This window comes from Nylanderia fulva, unplaced genomic scaffold, assembly GCF_048542155.1.
Source record: "Nylanderia fulva isolate GAGA-0341 unplaced genomic scaffold, ASM4854215v1 Scaffold49, whole genome shotgun sequence".
NCBI classification, from domain to species: domain Eukaryota; kingdom Metazoa; phylum Arthropoda; class Insecta; order Hymenoptera; family Formicidae; genus Nylanderia; species Nylanderia fulva.
Genome location: NW_028190576.1, coordinates 569,626 through 590,106, shown reverse-complemented (window position 1 = coordinate 590,106; position 20,481 = coordinate 569,626). Strand labels below are relative to the sequence as shown.

Sequence of the window (20,481 nt, the reverse complement as noted above, 5' to 3'; positions counted from 1 at the left end):
CAGTTATAAATCGGAAGTAAAACGAGACAGATATATATTTTCGAATTGGAAAAAGAGAGAGAAAAGAAACAAAAGTGCAAGAGGTTCATCCGTAAAGAGCAAATTAACATAAAAAAAGAACAGATAAATATCGGAGATGGAGATGATTCGGCGCGGAGCGATCAGCTGTTCTCGTCTAGTCACGAGTGATCAACGGCTCTTTTTGCGTGCGAAAACGCGTGTCTTGCCAAAGTCATAATGTCGTTTTTTCGGGTGAAAATTTGCGTGCACGTCGACAGAGATCCGCGTAAACGCGACGCATTTTCGATTCGTTGAATCTGTCATTCGCGCCTCCGCGGATGGGCGAATCGCGATCCTGTTCGGCGACAGAAGTTTTCCGCTAATACACCACGTCAGTTTTTCGCGGTAACATAGTGGTGGTGGTGATGGTGGCAGTAGTGGTGGTTGGTAGCGGAGGTGGTGTCGGTCGTCGACGGTGCTGAGAGCATCTCGCCGATATAAAATACGTATATTTTACCGTTTTCGCGCGTTTAATCACGAAGACGTGTGTAGGAAACAAAATTGCTCCTAATGCGGTGGACGATTACCGCGGTGTCGCGTAAAAGGAGAGGATGAGATCCCACGTGTTGTACGTCTACTGGGCGCTGCTCCTGATATCGGTAGTGTCCAGGTGAGTGCACATCATCGTCATTGGAGATTTATTCGAACATAATTAGTTTTTCGTAGAATATTGAATTTTCAACGTGCGGGGAGTAAAAAAAAATAGAAATGGGAAAATAATTTCTCACGCAATTTTTTGATTTTTCTCTATATGTTTACACAGTAGGATGCAGGAGAGTGCAAACCTTAAATTTCTTGTTGACTTACGAAATTGTTCATTAATATTTCATAAGAATTTTTTTGGAGTCTTACTTTCAGTAAGAAATTATGATGTTAATGCAACAAAAAATTAATTATAATTTTATATAGGATGCATTAATCATTAATATTGAATATCTCTTGTTGACTGACTCTTACTACAAATTAGATTTCTGTTGAAACTTAATAATAAATAATTAATATTTGCATTATACAATATTAATATTAATCATTATATTACTTAAGTAGGACAACTTTAATAACAAATAACTTCTTTTTTTCACAGTGGACTTCTATTCCTAATAGTAGCTTCGGAAGGTGCACAAACCGATTCTTCTTTCCATCCTGAAAAGAATGAGACTGAGACTGATGAGGCTTACAGTAATATTACACTCAATTATGATAACCATGAAAGTTTTGAGTCATCCATATTGGATATCAAAACTCAAACTATAAGGACATTCAAGACTAATCAGATTGATCAATATCATCAGGTAAGATGATTACACAATTTAACTCTTCTTAAGAAGGAGAATATCAACTTATATTAGGCATGTACAATAAATAATATATATGTATATATACTTACTATTGTCTATAATACATAATAATAGTATGTATACATCTAAAATTTATTTTATATTGTATTACAGGAAGAAGCTACTACAGTTTCTGCTAGCGTTAAGACAATCACCAATGACAATGCACAGATAGGAAAGGATATTTTAGCAGAGAGTCTTACACAGCAGCCTAATCTTTCCCAAGAGTGAGTTTATAAAATTATTATTCTACTTTATTTTAGTATAAATTATAATATTTTCAAAAATAGCAGATATATAGGAATATGTACATAAACTGTAGCAACTGATCAATGTATACAGATTATATTATTCTTAGATTAAAAATTGATTAATTACTAGTAATAATAATAAATTATACATAATTACATCTTTTTTCTACTTTTCTAAAATATTTGTTTGACTTTAGATTTATTATAATGTGGAATAATGATTAATATTGCAATATATTTTTATAATTTTTGAAAATATTAAGATATATACTTGTTAAAAGAAATTTCTGTATCATAATGATGTGTCGAAAGTATCGAGATTATTTTCTCGATTGCTGATATATATTTACTACAAAAAATTTAAGTTACTTAGGGCATAATAAAAATTCAGGGATGATTAAAAAATACACATGAGCATAGTGCGAAAAAATTGGCATCAAGCCAAACAAATTGAAATCATGTTTTATATCAAATATATATTTACATTGCGATATTAGAGTATCATTACAGTTATTTTGAAAGCTCAGTAGCTTTTTGATAAAATTTGTTGATGTTTACATTATAATGTAAATCATATAGTGCGATTTGTTATTGCAGTATCTGGCAAGATACAATACAAAATTGATATAATACGAAATTTGTTAATTAATGGCAGGCACGTGTAAATAGTTGAATATCTCGACTCTTGTTGATGTCTTAAGACCATTATAGATGATAATATATGATGGATATGCGCCAGACTGGCGACAAGAATGACGCAAAATGGTAATCATAGATTATCGCGACAGGTTTCTGACCTCTTTTCATTATGTATATACTTTGGTTTCTTACTTGACATTACCATAAAATCATGTTACGCGAACAATGATAAATATAGCATTGTATAATAATAATAATAATAATAATAATAATAATAATAATAATAATATTAATAATGCGCCACAGGATTATTAATGAAAGTTATTTTTCAAACGAGTTAAAGTCATTTTTAAATTTAATCAGAATTTTATTTTATAATTTATTTATTCTTTTAATTTTCTATTCTTTTACAAATCTTTCTCACACACACTCATTCATACATCGATTGTGATATTTTAAAGAAACGACAATTTGCTTGCAAAATCTTAGTTTAACTTTTAATAAACCTTGCGTTATATCGAATAACATTATTTATGTTTATTTTTATATAATATTACGCGCAAGAGACTGATTTTATTTCAGCTATTTTTGATGCTATACGATAATTTAATTGATTTTGGTGTACTTGGAATATATATAATCTATCATGAACTTTGTAGAACGTAAAGTGTCGTCAGCATGAAGACATAAAGATGTTATTACTAGCAATATACCTTTCTGAAGTGTTGTATTTATTTTTTCTCATAGAATGATATTTTTTTTACATATTCTCTAAAATCAAAAGTGTATAGTATATATTATTTTTAACGATATTTTCTCATTAATGTTCAATATAATTATATATATAATATAAACTTGTTTATTCTAATATAAAATTATTATTATTATCTTTAAAAAATATCACAATCGTAACATACAAACGTTTTCACTACATATTTATTAACTCTGTGTCTATCGTTTTTTTAATTTTTTTTTTGGTCGCACTTTTTTATTTTTTTTTGCTGTAAGTATAGAGAATATTTGGTGTCCCTATTATTTAAAAAATTTTTATTATTTTTTAAAATTCTTGTTATTTTTTTTGTTATCGTAGAGTTTGCTTTACATATGTGTATAAAACAAGATAAAAAGCATTGCACTATGACCAAAAGAAATGGTAAAATTGAATACACATACACATAACAATTTTAATTAAAGAAAAAGAATATATAATTATTATGTGTATATGTATTCAGTTTTACCACTTCTTTTGATCATTGTTGCGATGCTTTTGTACTAACGAGGCAATACGAGCTACGTTACATCGTAATCTGAGCTTTTAGATGAAGGTTTATATCTAGATTATTTTCCTGTGCACTGTTTTGCACTTGTGTGTAATTTGCAAGAAGGCTTTTTACATAAAATTATGCATTAGTTTACAAGAAGGATTTTTACATAAAGCTTATGTAATAGCATGTGCACATTATGATAAAAATTCATTGCACAGTAGTGAAAATATACATTTAAATATAAACTGATATTTTTTAATATTATTACATATTTTATAAAGAAACTATAAAGATATAAATACTTTTGTCTCATATTTCAATTCCTACATGTTATGTGCATCATAATTTGCTTATATATAAATACATAAATTTCTATAAAATATACAATATACTCGTACGAAAAAAATACCATAAGAATATGAAAAATTTACTGATATAACAGTAATTTTTCAATGATGTATTATTGAAGAACTATTATTATATTAATAGTTTTTTCGTATTCTTATAGGTTTTTTTTTCTATGCGGGTAATAAAAAATCAAGTAAATAAAATACGTAAAGTAATGTAATATTTATAAGATTACTTGATTATGTGCGAAATAAAATCAAAACTTTTAGGTTAAATATTTTTATTTTAATTGTAGAATAGTTTACTAACAAGAATATATTTTTAATATCTTTTTGGAATTGCTAATGATTTCTACAATCAGTTAGATTTTATAACTTTTTATCTATCTCGATTTGTGCGATCAATAAGGGTAAGAATTGTCTATGCTGAATAGCGAAATAAAACATGGTTGATATTTTATATTCAGAGAGATTTTATTCTAGAAAATTTAAAAATAATACCTATTTGCATTTTTATCGCAATATTATATATGTTCGAAAAATTGTACAATATATCGATATATTATTTATGTTCGATATACATATTGTACAATATATCGAACAAAATGTTTTCTAAAAATATTTTATATTTGTTAGTACAAAATAATTGACTATCATTTTATTGCATCATTGTAGGGTTTCTACAAAATACATATTGGTAAAAATAAATTTTAATTTTGCTGTTTAAATTAATATATTGATTAACCTATTTTATTCTTATGGATTAACTAATGATTCAGAAAAATTAAACTAATATAATTTTGATATTGATAAACAATTACTATGAATTTACTTTATTATATATGATCTTAATTATATATAAAATAATATAAAATTTATTTGTTATAAAAATACAATTGGGATTGTACATATATTTTGTATTTTACAGAAATTTATATTTATATTCGAGTAAATTATGATCCATGAAATATAAACTAAGAATATGAGACAATATTAATACTTTAATACTAAAAATATTTTTTTTTGTAAAGAGATATAATGTGAATAAGTTTATTATTTATTTTTACCTTTGGCATTAATTAAGTATTTTATTTTACTATGATTAGATTATATATATATATATATATATATATATATATATATATATATATATATCTTACGATACTTATTTCAGGCATTTAATTGCCCGAATATTCATGTTTGTGTTTTTCTCTTATCAGTGGCGCTTACGAAATGATACGACGTTTCGTTACGCCTTGATTCATTGCATGACAATTTGTCTGCTGACAAATTGCTTTGTACCGATTGCGTTACAAGCATTTACATCAAGACGATCCATATCAATTTATCACGACTGTTGTTATTATTCTGTGCATACGCCTATACATTACAGAAAGCACGTTTTCCTTTGACTCATCATTAATCGCACAACGCCTCATTACCTGTGTATTTGTCAGGCAGATTGCATTCATTTAGGCGGCGCAGGCTCTAGCATGAATCTTTATATATCTAAGAAAATATATTAGTGATGGTATATTATAAAGAGAGAGAGAGAGAGAGGAAATTATTGTTATTTTCAAGGAAAAACGTTGCGCGAATATTTCACACATAAAATAAAATATATGTTTTTTTAAATTATTTTTTTTTTTCAATTATTTCAATTATTTTTCATTATTTTTATTACGAACAATATGGTAATCATTTTTTCCGCGTAATGCTATTTATAAAGCAAACCAGATATAATAATAGCATCATAATAGATATAACAATATACTGATATCTTTCGTGTGGCATTCTTAAATAAATTTTATTATGAATTTTATTACGAATTTATTACGAATAATTTGTAGGCTTCTTTGTGCAACATAAGGTTTACAATAATACTAATATAATATTCGGACAATTACACTTGTGAGTATAAAATTGCTGAAGTGTTATGAATGCACTCAATTAAAACGTTGCGCGTTGACCAATTAAATTTATATTTGCCAAATTTCTGTACAACTGAAATTCATTAATTATTAATTACAATTGATAACACAGGTAATAATGTTATAAAAATATTATAAAAAATAACATAACCTTGCATAAATAATTTTATAAAGAAATTTTCAAAAACATTTTTTGTTCTAAAAATACTTACATCTATTTCGTTACATATTTATAAAAAGATATTTCAACACAGAAAAAAAGGAATCCTTGATTCAAGTATATTTTTATTCTTGAACGCTATTTGATTGATTTAAGCATAGAATGCTCTTTGTAATCACAAATTTTCATTTGCCTTAATAATAAATAAGTTTGTGTAAAGTATATTTTATCCTTAAGATATATTCTTGTTTTAAAAATCGTATATGGTAAAAACAAACTTAGTCACATTTGAACTAAGAATTATTATATTTATTTGAAAGTACCGCTTATATCCGATGCACACTTGTCACTTGTCCTTGCAATATTTATAAGTAAATTTCAGCTTCAACCAAGAATATTTTGCACTTTGTTTTAAGGATAAATTATCCTTTATCCAAAATTATTTATATTTGGTGCTATTATAAGGATAAAATATACATGAATCAAGGCATATTTGCATTCTCTCAAGGATACTGTTTTTTCTGTGAATAGATAATATTTATCAGTTTATACATTTTATGCACATACAATTTGTGAATTGATAAATTTTTTAACTTTATTTAATATGATAATTATTCAATGTGTTAATTATATAAGTAAATAATTTATCAATTCACGAATTGTATGTGCATAAAATATATAAACTGATAAATATTATCTATTGAAATATCTTTTTATAAATATATAACGAAATAGATGTAAGTATTCTTAGAACAAAAAATTTTTTTGAAAATTTCTTTGTAAAATTATTTATGCAAGATTATGTTACTTTTTATAATATTTTTATAACATTATTATATTATCAATTATAATTAATAATTAAATGCATTTCAGTACAGAATAATTGACTGTCACTTCACTGCATCATTGCAGGGTTTCTGCGAAATACATATATTGGTAAAAATAAATTTTTGTTTTATTTTTTTAATTAATATATATGTATATATATATATATATATATATATATATATATAATAGAATATGTAAACTCTATATAGTATATATATTATATATAAATATTTTTTGTCGCTTACTTGCTGAAGATATCTGATTAATTAATCAAATAAAAGGAATGATGGCGACATTTATACAAGAACATTTCGATTTATAATCACATATTTTTCTCGTTAAGTTTAAATGTAAAGTGTAAAAAACAGCTTTAAAAACTGCGTCGCGATTCGTTTAATTTATTTTTACATTCATGCTCGTACAGTTTTGATTACAATTGTCAATTGTTTCTTCTGTGCGTAAAAATTGCGTTGTTACATCCGTTATTTCGTACGTCCACTTTTGCAAATTTGGGAATTTTAAAATCTTGGATGTAGGAATTCCTAAACACCTCTAATCAACCTACACTCTTAATTATACCTGGTATTCTTTTTGAACTAACATTTTTACATCTTGCTTTTTATTCAATGCCTGCAATCGCTATTATTTAACTGATATGAATGTGATTTTTAATGTGATTAAGGAGACATTCCTTACACTATATAAACGGACATTGCATTAAAATACATGTATGTTTATTTAAATAAAATACGTACGTACATATATATATATGAAAAAACGACTAAATTAATACATATTTGGTTCAATACTGCCAAATGAATAATTTATTTGAAACAAATAAATATTTGTTTTGAAAAGGATTTTCTTATATCAAATAAATATTTTTCATATCAAATAAATATTATTATTTTCAAATATGTGATTCATTTGACAGTATTGAAATAAATACTTATTCGAATTGATTAAATTTTTTTTCAGTCTATTTGTATGTATGTGTATGTATGCATATATACATATAAAATAATAAGGCTTCGTTCTCTTCGGTCTAGACGTCAAAATCCACAACTTTTCACTTAATCGTCGCCAAAGGGCTTCTCAGTGGTATTTTCATACGTATAGCAATATTTCAGCGAAACATGAGACGTCCACGCATATGCACGTGCTACATAAGTGATTTAAGCTTTTAAATACTATAACGAACTCGATGGTTTCGTACATAATAGAAGTATATCGATTTTAGAAATATCAAGCTGGAAAATGCGCAGCCGTAAAGTACTTAGTTCGCTTTTTTTTATTGAGAAAATCTATTGCGCGATAGCACACGAGGGATGATGTTGCACGGGGGATACTTTTGGCAAACATCCAACTCGGCCATGTAACCGATCCTGATCGGGCGGAGTTTCATGCAAATACTCTTGCCATCGGGTTGCTTCCTTACCCAGGTTTGAGAAAAGCTCGTGCATTCATTACTTGCGTGTCACCGGAGCTATATACGAAAATGTCGTTTGCCGGAAGCAACCTGTGCGAGATTAGGATTCGTTCTATATGTGCACTTAGCAACTTAGCATACTGCAATTGCAGCTGCATCACGTCCTCTTCCTGTGTCCAATGATCGTATTTACGTATCTCGTATATATATGCCTGCTAATGTATTATGAAAAAGATGCTGATATGGTGTAATTGAACGAATATAGAATTTTCTAAAAGCCTCAGCTTTTATGAAATTTAAATTATGTATACTCTTCTTCCATTTTATTTGTATTTTTATCTTTTGCACTACAAATGAGGAAAGTTTTTGTTTTATACGAAAGCTAAATAAATCGTACTGTTTTATAAGCACTGTGAGTGCATGCACGTACTACAATTGTTGTAACTACATGTTTGCTATTCTTTTTCTCGCATGAGTTGTATTATCTGCATGCGTACAAAAGAAATAAATACACGTTTTATTATTTCAAACACGTATAAAACGTGTCAATATAAGATACCTACAAATTTTATATATTTTACGATGCGCTTGAATAATGATGATTATTATTAGTTTATGATCATATTTCAATGTTTCTCAACACTAGCCTTTATTTTTACAAGAATTATGCAATTTATTGTTAAATATCAAATAAAATGTTATATTCTATTTTATATGTCTACAAACAAAACAACTACAAACGTGTCTGAATCACGTGGAAAAAGCAGATTTGGAAAATCTTTAAAATTGAAAAACTTCACTCTCTTGACCATTTGTTTAAACTTAAACAATTGCAATTTCTAAACTGTGCAACTATACAAACGAAAGTAAAATTACAAACAATTACAAAGGATTTTAAAAAAGACTGCGTAAGCGGATTATTTCAATTGGGTGCAAGTCAATTTTTTATCATTTTTATTTTTTAATTGATAAAATTACAAATAAAATGCTATCATTTTCTGTATTGAAAATTAATTTTTAAAAAGTCGGGTGTTAAATTCACATAGGTCTTAAATTTTGCAGTGTGTATCGATCGTTGTACTTTTTTTCGCTGTGCATCGTCGTCTATTTTTATTGCGAAAAAATTTGAAAAAATATTTTGCTTAAAAGATCGATAATTTAATACAATTTTGGTTTTTATCACTTATAATTTTAAGGATAATCGTTAGAATTCGTAGGGAAAACAATCATAACTCTCAATAGTATGTTGAATTCAGAAAGAAAATTTTTCGATTTGTGAGACTTGATGAGAATTTGACTGTGATAATTCTAGTAATTCTTTTTAATTTAAAGAAAGTGAAGATAAGCTTCTCAGAGATCAGCCAATAGTTTTCCTTTTTATTTTATTATTGTCTGTATATCAGTAAAAACGTAACACATCCATTCCGATATAGTCAAATACTTTCGCGACAAGAGAGACGATAAACTTGAAAAATTATTATTGAAAGTATGTGAGAAGAGAGCTTTTCCGTCTTCCGTTTGATCTCCGTTTAAGTTTCAAGATACACAGATCAATAAATCACTGAACTTTCTAGTTCCGACGACTGGCAAACGTTCTTTAATTCTATGTATGTTACATTGAAATTTATCTTCAGTCGCCTTGGGTGTGCAATTTTTTATCTAGATTAATTTTGCCATTTCGAGTATGCATTTTTTTAAAGTTATATACTTCAAGAGTTTTAAATAATGTAAACAGATAAAAATGCACAGAATTATTTTGCTATAGAATTTTTAACCTATGAATAATTCAGATACATATAATGTAAAATCAGGATATTATATTATAATCGATATTTGAAATTGCAGTGTACAATGAAAAAATTTAAATAAAGTATTATAAAAATGTTCCAATAACTCATATTTTAAGGCGTTATAAAAATGTTCCAATGAATAACTCATATTTTGAATATTTGAATAATTTCTGATTTTGTTACTTCAGTTACATATTTAATGTCACAATTATTACATCTTTTTATATTATTTCGGTATCTACTGGAATAGTTATACAGACTTTGTATTAGTTGGGCAAAACTTCGGGATGATTTTTTTCTGTAGAAAAACATCGTGAATATTTAATGTAGATCAGACGTAGACCATTTTTTCATGGCTTATTAATTTTATAGGTATACATTCCATATCCTTATACAACTAAGCTTTGAAATCGAGAAAATTGATCAGAAAGCTATCCTTATAAACGTTTCGAAGATAAATTCCTTATAAGGATTCTCTGATATGCATTACGATTCGGGAAATGCAAAACGTTAAAAAATTTAGGAATACCTTTTATTCGAAGCGCACGAGAAAGATAGAGAGAGAGCCACTCTTACTCGTCTCACTTTTACGCGTGAATACTTTATAGGGCATAAAAAGTACCGCAGCGCAGTTGGTTGCAAATCGTTGAGATCGTATGAGGGAAGTGGGTCCCCTTCCAGGCGAGCGAGCCAAGAGGGGATTCCTGGAGAAAAAGGGCGGATTAGAAAGGATGCGGAGGAAAGTCGCGGTTCTCTCGGGCGACGTGACACGAGAGGGAACACGAAAGAAAGGCAGGGTGCTGGAAAGGAAGCAGTGCGGTCGTCGCGTTGGGGTGGTGGCGCGAAAGGGTCGCGCCGCGACGTCGCACGAGGGCGGACTGTCAGTCCGCGTTCGAGCGGCGATATGGGTGCACGGACGGGTGATCGGGCCGTGTCGTCTTATTTTTTTTCTCCGATTCCGCGGCAATTTCTCGCGATAAAAACCGCGGGATGATCGAGAGGAAGTGTGTGCGTGCGTGCGTGAAATGATCCGAAGTTGCATGCCGGTTAGCGCGACTGACAGGATGCTTTCTGATGCAATAGATGCGGCGGAATGTGCCTAAGGACCTAAGTACATCGATCGATATTTATTGTCATTTCGGAAGTAATGTCGATTCTTACTTTCGTGTTATATGTGTTACGTTGACACAGACTGTTATCGATCGTGTGAAACTCATTTTATATGTGAAATTTGTATTTAATTTTGAATGTGAAAGAAGATTGATTAGTTAATAGAGTCGTATACATAAATGCAGCGGCTAGATCTATCATCGTATTATGAATTTTCGGTAAAAGTGCAAGTATGACAAGTAATTAGTATCTTTCAATTTAATAATATTTTTTACATTCCGAATTACATTCTTCGGTACTTATCGTTAACCCTTTATTATAATATTGGCAGTATCGGAGTACGATTAATATATAGTGATCGTTTAAGGGTTTCTTAAAGGGTGAGTTTATGATAACTAAATTGTTAGTTGTATTTATTTATCGTTAGATACGATCGAGATATTTCGATTAAAAAGTCTAGAAATGTACATACATAATTCACTGAATATCGCGATTAATTCTTACTGTGAAAGAAGTATTTCGCAAATTTGTCCAATTTAATATGGCCTGTATATAATGTTTAGAATGATTTCATGTATTTAAAATTGTCCTTGTTAAATTTCCGCATTATGATATGTTCTCGTGATCGTGGTTTATTTGCAGTGATTTAACCTTGGCTATTTAAATATAGTCATACTTTAATAATCTGTACATATATTATGTATAATATCTGATTGTTACGTGAGATTGTGAACAGCTGCAATCATTATTCTTTTTTCTTTTCTTACATTTTATTTATAATTTATAATTCACGCAAATAATGATTTTTTGCTATTTTTCTTCGAAAAGAACAATTCAAAATTTGCTAAGGAATTTATTATTAAATTATAGTCACAATGATAGTGAACGATAGATTAATTATTTGATTTAAAGTTACTGAAGTTATTATATATGCTACAGTAAACGAAATTATGCTAGTCATTAAGACTAATTGCAAATAATTTAAATTGTAAACGGATTAGATTAATTGAATATTATTTAGAATTTATGCTCTCGCTCTTTTCTAATATTGATAGAGGCAGAAAATTGAAATTAGCAAAACCAATCATAAATTACGTTAATACTATTAAACATAGTACCCATAGAAATAATCATGAATTCGTTTTTAGATTTAGATAATTATTTCGAAATCAATCGGACAATTACTTTGATCTGTCAGGCAATTTATGATTGTCAGTCAAATTCTCAGGATATTGAACTATCATCGATCTATATATTCTATTAAAAGTTAAAGACAAGATTGTATATAAAAATATATTTATGTAAGAGCAAAATAATTGTATTTTAGATTTAATGCATTTTGCTGTTTATAAACAATGATTTCATTAAATTCTATCCTAGTCATGTCATGCATAAAATATTATACACCTAACACAAAATTTCGCAATATCACTCTATTTAAATTTAAAATCTTCTTTATAATTCAAAGTCATTCAATGAACTTTTATCCATTATGATTTATTACATATAATTTATATAATAACGAGGAATGATAAAACTCAGCAATTTATAATTGCCATGGAAGTTGAGTAAACAAAAGTAATCAAGCAATAAAAATTATTTGAATATCTAGGCGATATGTACAATTTATGAACATCTCTTCCGAAATTATATTAATTATCTTTCGGCTGTAATTTCAATCGGACATTAATTGCCGTTATTTCGGTTTCCAGGCAAAGTTAAGTCTCGGTCTTTTCCGCTCTGTTCGTTGTTTTTGCAAACGGCTGTATTCGCTCTCCTTGACAAACTGACACGCTCATCCCGATGTAAAATACTTGTCGTCTGTCGTCGAAAGTGTCACCGTGTACCATTTTAATTGCGTTTTAATCTGCGCTGCCCGTCGTGTTGGTAGTGTTCCGTGCTTTTCGCGCGTAATTACAGCGCGAACATAACAGTCTAAGGCGCTCACCTAATTACGGTCGGTCATATGCACACATATATGCATAACACAAAACAGTTTTTATAAAGAAATAGATTAAAACCATATTTTGATTTGTTTAAAAGAGAGATTGTTTAAAATTATTTATTTATTGTGTAGAGTTATTATACATTGAGTTGTAAGTTCATTATCGAAAGTTATAAAGTAAAATGCAAGAGAACAAAGCGAGAAAAGCGCAAACAATAGTAAGATTGTCTTCTATATTAATTGTAAGTGCATATTTTATTAAATATATATATATATATATATATATATATATATTTGTGAATTCGCAATAATTAATAATTCCTCCTTAATTATTACGAAAATTGCAATTTTTTACTGGTTTAGACGAGATAATAAACGAAATGATTAGTGCATGTGCATTTTTCAAACTTTTTTCACTCTACATTATGGAGCGGAATTTTTTTTATCGAACTTTTCTCTGTAGAATAGTTGGTGAATGAACTTTCACATTTTCCTCGCACTTTTGAGAGTACCGAATGGAATTTGTCGAATTTGCTATACTCTTTCGTACGCGGAGAAAATACGAGAAAGTCACGATGCGACGTTCGGAAGGAACTGCATTCTTCCTCGAATCGTTTTTTGGATTTCGACAAATAGACAGGAACCGCCAAATGATGACTTTCTTGTGAAAATAAGGCAGGCAGACAGAAACTTTTTACTGCGACTTACTGCCAGACGTAAAAAACCTGACTATGTAGATTTTTCTTGAAGATTTAGTTTTATGGAGCTCGGAAAGCGGTTTCATCTCCGGAAAAAAGCTCTTTCAACGAAAAACTTGGTCGATTTGTGATCTCAATCCCCTTGTTTTAAGATATTTATAGAAAAGGCTCTCTCTCTTATTTACAAGGATTAAAATTTTAAGCGCGCTTAGAAGTAATATGTGTAAATAAATAAGAATAGTCGCGTTACTTTAATATTCCATCAGAATTTTACATATGTATTTATAACAACACTTCGCACATATAAGATTAATAATTAAAATAACAGATATAGATTTTAACACATGGAAATTTTATGTGATATATAAAATTTAATTCTTCAATTATAAATCTTATTCTGTATAAAGCTACATTTTTACAGAACTTGTAAAGAAAAATTATTTAAATTTAAATTTTAAATTTATCTTTTTTTCTTTCTTATATTAATTTGCATATTAAATATTATCTTATCTAAAATTCTGATAAAAAACAGTAATATCTGCTATTGTATGTAAAACTTTTTTGCAATTTTTTTATGATATGGAACAATATCTGTTAATGTCATTTCGATTACCAATCACAGCTTGCATTTACGACACGAACAATTTCATGAAACGTAGAAATTAGAGACGAAACTAGAGAAATTTTTCAAGACATACACACGCTATTTAAAGTTTTTCTATTTGAAATTGTATTAGAAATTTATACAAATTTCAATGTCGTAAATTGAAAATATATAAGAATCACAACTGCTCTAGCAATTATTTATTGTAAGCATTGTTCCATATAAAATATAGTATATATACAATATATAATTACAAATAATATACTTGATAATATATAAAGAGCAATTACAAACATTGCTTGATTGGAATGGATACAGTTATTCTAAAATAATATAGCGTCTCCATACATATACTTATCGACATTATGTTCGATATTTATTCAGTTTGTTATTATATTTACGACATGACGATATACCAGTAAAGGTATGCAAGAAGCCAAGAATATTTTTTCGCAAAAAGTTGATATAAAACATCTAACAATGGTTAATGAAATAATATGTATTTTTGTGAAAATGGAATAGGAAACGCGACATGATTGACTCTCGCTTTTGTAATACTCGTAATTAATTCTCTGGATGATCAGTCGTATTTGTTAGTGAAGTACGTATCTACAGCGAATACCGCTGCAGCTATGACCGCGAAAGAACCAGCTGCAACCATTTGATCGCTGTACTCCTCCAGATACGCGTGAATTATATTAGTTGAGAAATTGTCCCAGTCGCGAATTAGAATGAGGCCGGCAGTGCAACACAGAATCGCCCCCATCGCCGTAAAAATAAGAGCCTGAAAAATAAAAAAAAAATAGTATACACCGCAAAAAATTATATGTAATATATTACATAAAAATATGTAAAAATACATAAATAATAAATGTAAAATTACACGATAAATAATGAAAATGTATACGTTTTATACTTATTATTTATGTAATTTTACATATTTTTTAGTGTATGCGGCTTGTCGAAACAAAAAAATATATCCACTTGGTACAATTCGGTATGCATTGTTACAGTTATTCGTGCACGTAGAAATTTATCAGATCAGAGTATAATATGAAACTAGTGGAAAGATAAGAAGTTAAATTTTCAAAGTAGAATTATTTCTTTTAAGAGATATGAAAGAGAATATAGTGAAATATAAATCTCTTCGTGTTTGATTTTTCATTTTATCTAAAGGTTGAAACAATGGAATTTTCAGACGACATGACGCCGTTCTAGATTCGATCAAATTTAAATAATTCGAACATATAGGAAGCTCGGATTTCAGAAATTGAAGCAGCGACGATAGAATTTCGTTTGATACATTTTAATATTCTGTTGAAGAGCAATTCAATTCTTTGATTCTCGATATATAATTTAAAATTTTTCTCACATAATATGATTTATTGAGAAAAATATTATTTCTGAATTGTTTTCTTTTCTGAACAAAAATATCTGTTTTTCACAATTATCTATATTATAGGTTGAATTTACCGTCAAATAAATTATTTTCACTTGTGAATGATATTATAGTAGCAATATTTCGTATTTTAACTTACCGTTTTTTTCGGCACTCGTTCGCCTAATAAATGGCTCGTGATAAGAATCGCGTTTATAAGAATATAACCGCACACTGCCACATGAAATATCGCTATATGGTGTATATCAGTTGGACGTATTTGATTGTCTTGAAAGGGTGCTACCACTAATCCCGTCGCAATGACGCACAAAATCTACAACATTCAATATATGATTGTTATTAAAAAATATATTCTTTTTACAAATTATTTTCTAGAACAAAACTCGCAATTAATTTTTTAAAAATATTTATTGAATATTGTAATTGAATTTTTATCTTTTGATACTAAATATTATACTATAAACGTTGTGCGTGTACAAAGTATATGTTTTTTATTGTTAGTAAAGAAGAAATAATATATTATTAATAATAATTATTGATTATATATATATATATATATATATATATATATATATATAAAATAGATGCAACGGTAAAATGATTACAGAATTTATGGTGACTTTTATGAAATCTTAAAGTTTGTTATTTCCAAAATATGAAGAAAGTTATTTAAATATAAAGAAAGATTTTTTTAAGATTTTTCTTTTTAAATGATTAAAACAATATTTTCATCGTGTGTGATATAATATTAATCAAATATTATTATTTAAGAGATCGCAATAACATTCTTACCAGTTCGATAATTTTACAAAAGAACGGCGCTTCTTTAAGATGTCCCTTCAATCTTGTAAGGAGGGTGGATACGGTGGATTCTTCAGCCATTTTCGAATTACTTTTTGTGTTATATATATTGTACTCAATTTAGTAGACACGTACACTTTATAATCACTGTAAAGAAATATTTGTCAACATATATTCGAAGTGTGGTGATGACTGCGTTTCCAGCTACGCTGAGAAATGCTCCACCCAACTATTGACCTGTCAGTAGCCAGTAGTCACACTGGCTAACATTAAATCGACTAAGTCCCCACTTCCTCGCTACTTAAATGCATTTAATGCGTCATTGTAACAGTTCTTGGTACTCAACCTTGGCGGAGGGTCTGAGATCTGTGCTCCACGCTCCACATCTTTCTCTTTCTCTCTCTTTTGAAGACTTTATCGTGTGTAAGTACGAATCTCGTGTATATGCAGATGAAATGCGTGAAGAAAGATGATTTCTTAATATCATTGTTAATTACACTTATAATAATGACTTTAAATAATATTATCTGTCTAATAAATGCACGAATAATTTATTAATTTAATAAAGATTTTTGCTCTTTAGTTTTTTATAGAGATTATTTGCATTAATAAAATATTCGACATTATTAAAATAATTTCTGGAATTTGGAACAAGAATATGCATTTTTGTGGAATTTTAATATGATGTGATAATAATAACAGTGTAAAAGAGAGCGATGACTCTGGAGGTAGATTTATAATCTGACTGATTGTGAGAAGTACATTCGTGGAAATGTATATTTTTTTACTGAAAAGATTCAACGGATGAACAAATTGTGTTGCGACGATCTGTTATAAATTTCATTGCGAGATGCAAGAGACGAAAAAGATAACAATTGTCTAAAGTCTAAAGAAACTATTCAGAAATGCAATAAATAAAATTTTGTATCTTGTTGCTTCATGCTTGGATCATTACGGATGATTCCTCGTTGAGGTTGAGTTCTCTGCTTAAATCATCCCTTAAGATATCGTATACTTTAATTAAGATACTTTAATTTGACAAAACTCTGAAAAGAAAAAAAACACGTAAAAACACATCCCATTCAACACACGCACGGTATATACTTACACTATCCACCCACGTTCATCTGATTGCCACACTCGATTACTCGCTTAATTTATCATAGCTTCTTCCGACTTCTTTTCTGCCTCATTCTCTTGCTTTAGCCACTTTCCTTGTCTTTCCATCGTTAGTAAATTCCTTACTTGCTTCCACTCATCGAATTATATAACATGCTAAAAATGAGTAGCCTTCAAATAATGGGGATGCTCTAACAATAAGAGATACAATTATACATAGAAAACTATGTTGATTGCGATATTTTTGATTATGTACTTAAGAATGATTCTCTATAATAAATTCGCTAAATGTAGAAGGTCCGTTAAATATAGAATAAATTTTTGCGAAATTACATAATTTCAAAAATATTGCATAAAAATATCGCAATTTTAATAATAAAATTATTAAATATTTCCTTTCTTTGCAAAATTGTTTAATTATATTTTTGTAATCATTATATGCTTTTATTCCACAAAATTAAATGTGGAAGATATATCGTTAAAAGAAGTAATAGTTCTATATTTAAAAAAATTTTTAAATGTATACAGTGAAATATTAGTTCCTAAAATACATTGTCATGGTAAAATGAATCTTTGATTAATGAAAATATAAATTTTTAAAAGAATTAATACAAGAAAAAAAGTTAATATCATCTGTGTGTGATTATAAGTTTAAAAATGACAATAATTTATTAACACATTATTTTTGATCAAATATATATTTTATATCCGTAGATATAATAATTAACTAAAACGAAAAAGCTTTTAATAATTAAATTTATTTCAATCATTTTCTTAGAATTGAGATAAGAAATTGAAAAAAATATATTTTCTGTAAGACTTAGTATATAAAACATATTTTGATTCTATATCATTCTATATTTTTACTACACATATATAGGTATAGGTAACTTTCAGGAAGATGCTTTAATGCTACTACACGTTAATAAAAATCGATTTTGTCGTCGTAATGCGTCATTCTTTCATAAATGCGTCATCTTTCATAAACTACTTTAATTAAATACCGGTTATTGCGTTCAGGGAGAATATAACCGCGTGTAATCTTCGCGTTTGCAGTTTAATAATGCTAGAATAGCGTCAGCGATTTTTGACACCACTTCAATCGTTAAACATTTGTTAAACAAGCGAAATGTATTGTCAGGCGATTACACGGTAAAATACCGATTTCTGAAAAGCAGGCGGGTGAAAGCTCTCTCCGCCCGCTAATTAGAGCTTTCACTCCGTTTACGGTCGGCCAACCTATATATTTCCGCGACACAAAATCAATGATCGCAATTTTCTCCGTCAAATATCGCTCTTGTCGAGCGGACTGGCAAGTCACATGTGACGAGAAATTTTACAAGCTTTTTACGAACGGCTTTGAATACAGGAGATAAGAATCACCGACTTATCGAGACGGTCGGTGAAAATATATTCTCGCAATGCGGGACCGCACTGCATCCGCACAATGTGCTATTGCTTGCATATTTACCTGCGAGAAAGCACAGGATCTCCTTTGCAGCATATTTCAAAGAGATTCTGCACCTCCGAGTATCTTAAGATGCCAGTTTCACTCATATGAAAAGCGCTTATTCTAAAAAAAGTTTAAGCGCATTTTATTATGCATTTTCAATAGCAAAAGGGAGAAACACAGATATGTACTTTTTAATTTTAACTTGCACGGGAGAAAGAACATCTTTTCTAAAATAAAAAAACATGATATAATTTTACGCATTGAAAACTAAACTAAAGCGATTCTTTTACACGAGATTTATTATCATATTAATAAATAAAATTATAATGCAGCAAATATTAAAAATTTTGTGTTTATATGATGGAATATATTTTTTTACGTTGTTTTAACATAGTTTACACTGATTATTACAAGTGAGTAAAAATAAAGAAAGTATAAAGAAATTATAGAGATATAAAGACAGAAAGAGAGAAAAAAGTAATTAAGTTATTCATTATTTAAAGAATAATTTCAATGAATATTATTCTTGTCATTTGCTTTATTATTCATGTCAGGTTTGATTTCTAGAAAGAGCCGGTTTTACTTAACGACGTCCACTTTTCTCGATTTGCTCATCTTGTTTTATACAAATGACCAATGTTAATCAGATTCATGGACAAATGTGACACTTTATTCGTGTGATCTTCGCTTTCATCCGATTGAGTGTATTCTATTTGAATGACAACCTAGATTCTGTTACACTCAATAATGTATTATTATGTATTACAGAGTAATTTTTCTCAAACGATGAGATTGGCAATTATCCGTAATATTTATTTTTATTCATATACTAATCTTATTTCACATCATAATTAAAACTAACACTTTCAAGTTACAAGTATTATCCTTAATCTCTAATAGAATAATCAGCGTTCACTTTTACTTCCTCACATGCGTCTTTATTTCGATAAGAAAACACGATATTTCGATAAAGAAAACACGATATAATATCTATAATCTATATTCTGGCGTCAGAGATTATCGTCACAATAGATAATTTTCTTTAGAGAAAAGCTAATATTTTAAATATTTTATATCATCTTGCATTCTTATTTATCTCTTATTTAATTTAAAATTTATTAATAAATCTGACATTTGAAATAGTCAAATAATTCTCGAGAAATAATTTTAAATTCTACATAAATATAATTATTATATATGACAAGTAATCAAAATAAACAAAATATGATAACGATCTATGATTATCGATATGATAATGATAACACTGTTCAACGAAAAATGACTTTTTCATCGGAACCTAGTCTGTTCTTATAAT

At 28.4% G+C, this 20,481-nt stretch overlaps 2 protein-coding genes across 7 annotated transcripts in view; one reads left to right on the top strand and one right to left on the bottom strand.

Annotated features, from left to right (window-relative positions):
• The first annotated feature begins 142 nt into the window (after window positions 1-142).
• The window catches only part of LOC114940110 (SUN domain-containing ossification factor), a 41,475-nt gene continuing 21,136 nt past the window's right edge, over window positions 143-20,481 (top strand). For 2 of the 6 annotated variants that reach the window (XM_029314628.2, XM_029314625.2), the window contains exon 1: window positions 10,916-11,527. Coding sequence is in view for 1 of the 6 variants with exons in the window: in XM_029314624.2 (XP_029170457.2) it covers window positions 612-670; window positions 1,145-1,352; window positions 1,512-1,624 (380 nt within the window). In the remaining 5 variants the exon portion in view is untranslated. Of the gene's footprint in view, window positions 671-1,144; window positions 1,353-1,511; window positions 1,625-10,915; window positions 11,528-20,481 lie in introns of those variants that run through there. The other 4 variants (XM_029314624.2, XM_085486885.1, XM_085486884.1 and 1 more) reach the window with 4 other exon arrangements.
• Window positions 14,580-16,874, bottom strand: LOC114940114 (uncharacterized). The gene is made up of 3 exons (XM_029314632.2): window positions 16,586-16,874; window positions 15,933-16,106; window positions 14,580-15,178 (listed from the first exon to the last, which is right to left on the bottom strand). Exons 1-3 carry the CDS (start codon window positions 16,673-16,675, stop codon window positions 14,975-14,977), a joined length of 468 nt encoding a protein of 155 aa, XP_029170465.2. The 5' UTR covers window positions 16,676-16,874; the 3' UTR covers window positions 14,580-14,974.

Bases quoted from the DNA above. Each gene is read 5' to 3' on its own strand.
- LOC114940114 (XM_029314632.2), bottom strand. From the start codon at position 16,675: ATGGCTGAAGAATCCACCGTATCCACCCTCCTTACAAGATTGAAGGGA. The intron at 16,107-16,585 runs GTAAGAATGTTA...TGAATGTTGTAG, and splicing joins TTTGTAAAATTATCGAACTG to ATTTTGTGCGTCATTGCGAC. The intron at 15,179-15,932 runs GTAAGTTAAAAT...TTTATTTTTCAG, and splicing joins AACGAGTGCCGAAAAAAACG to GCTCTTATTTTTACGGCGAT.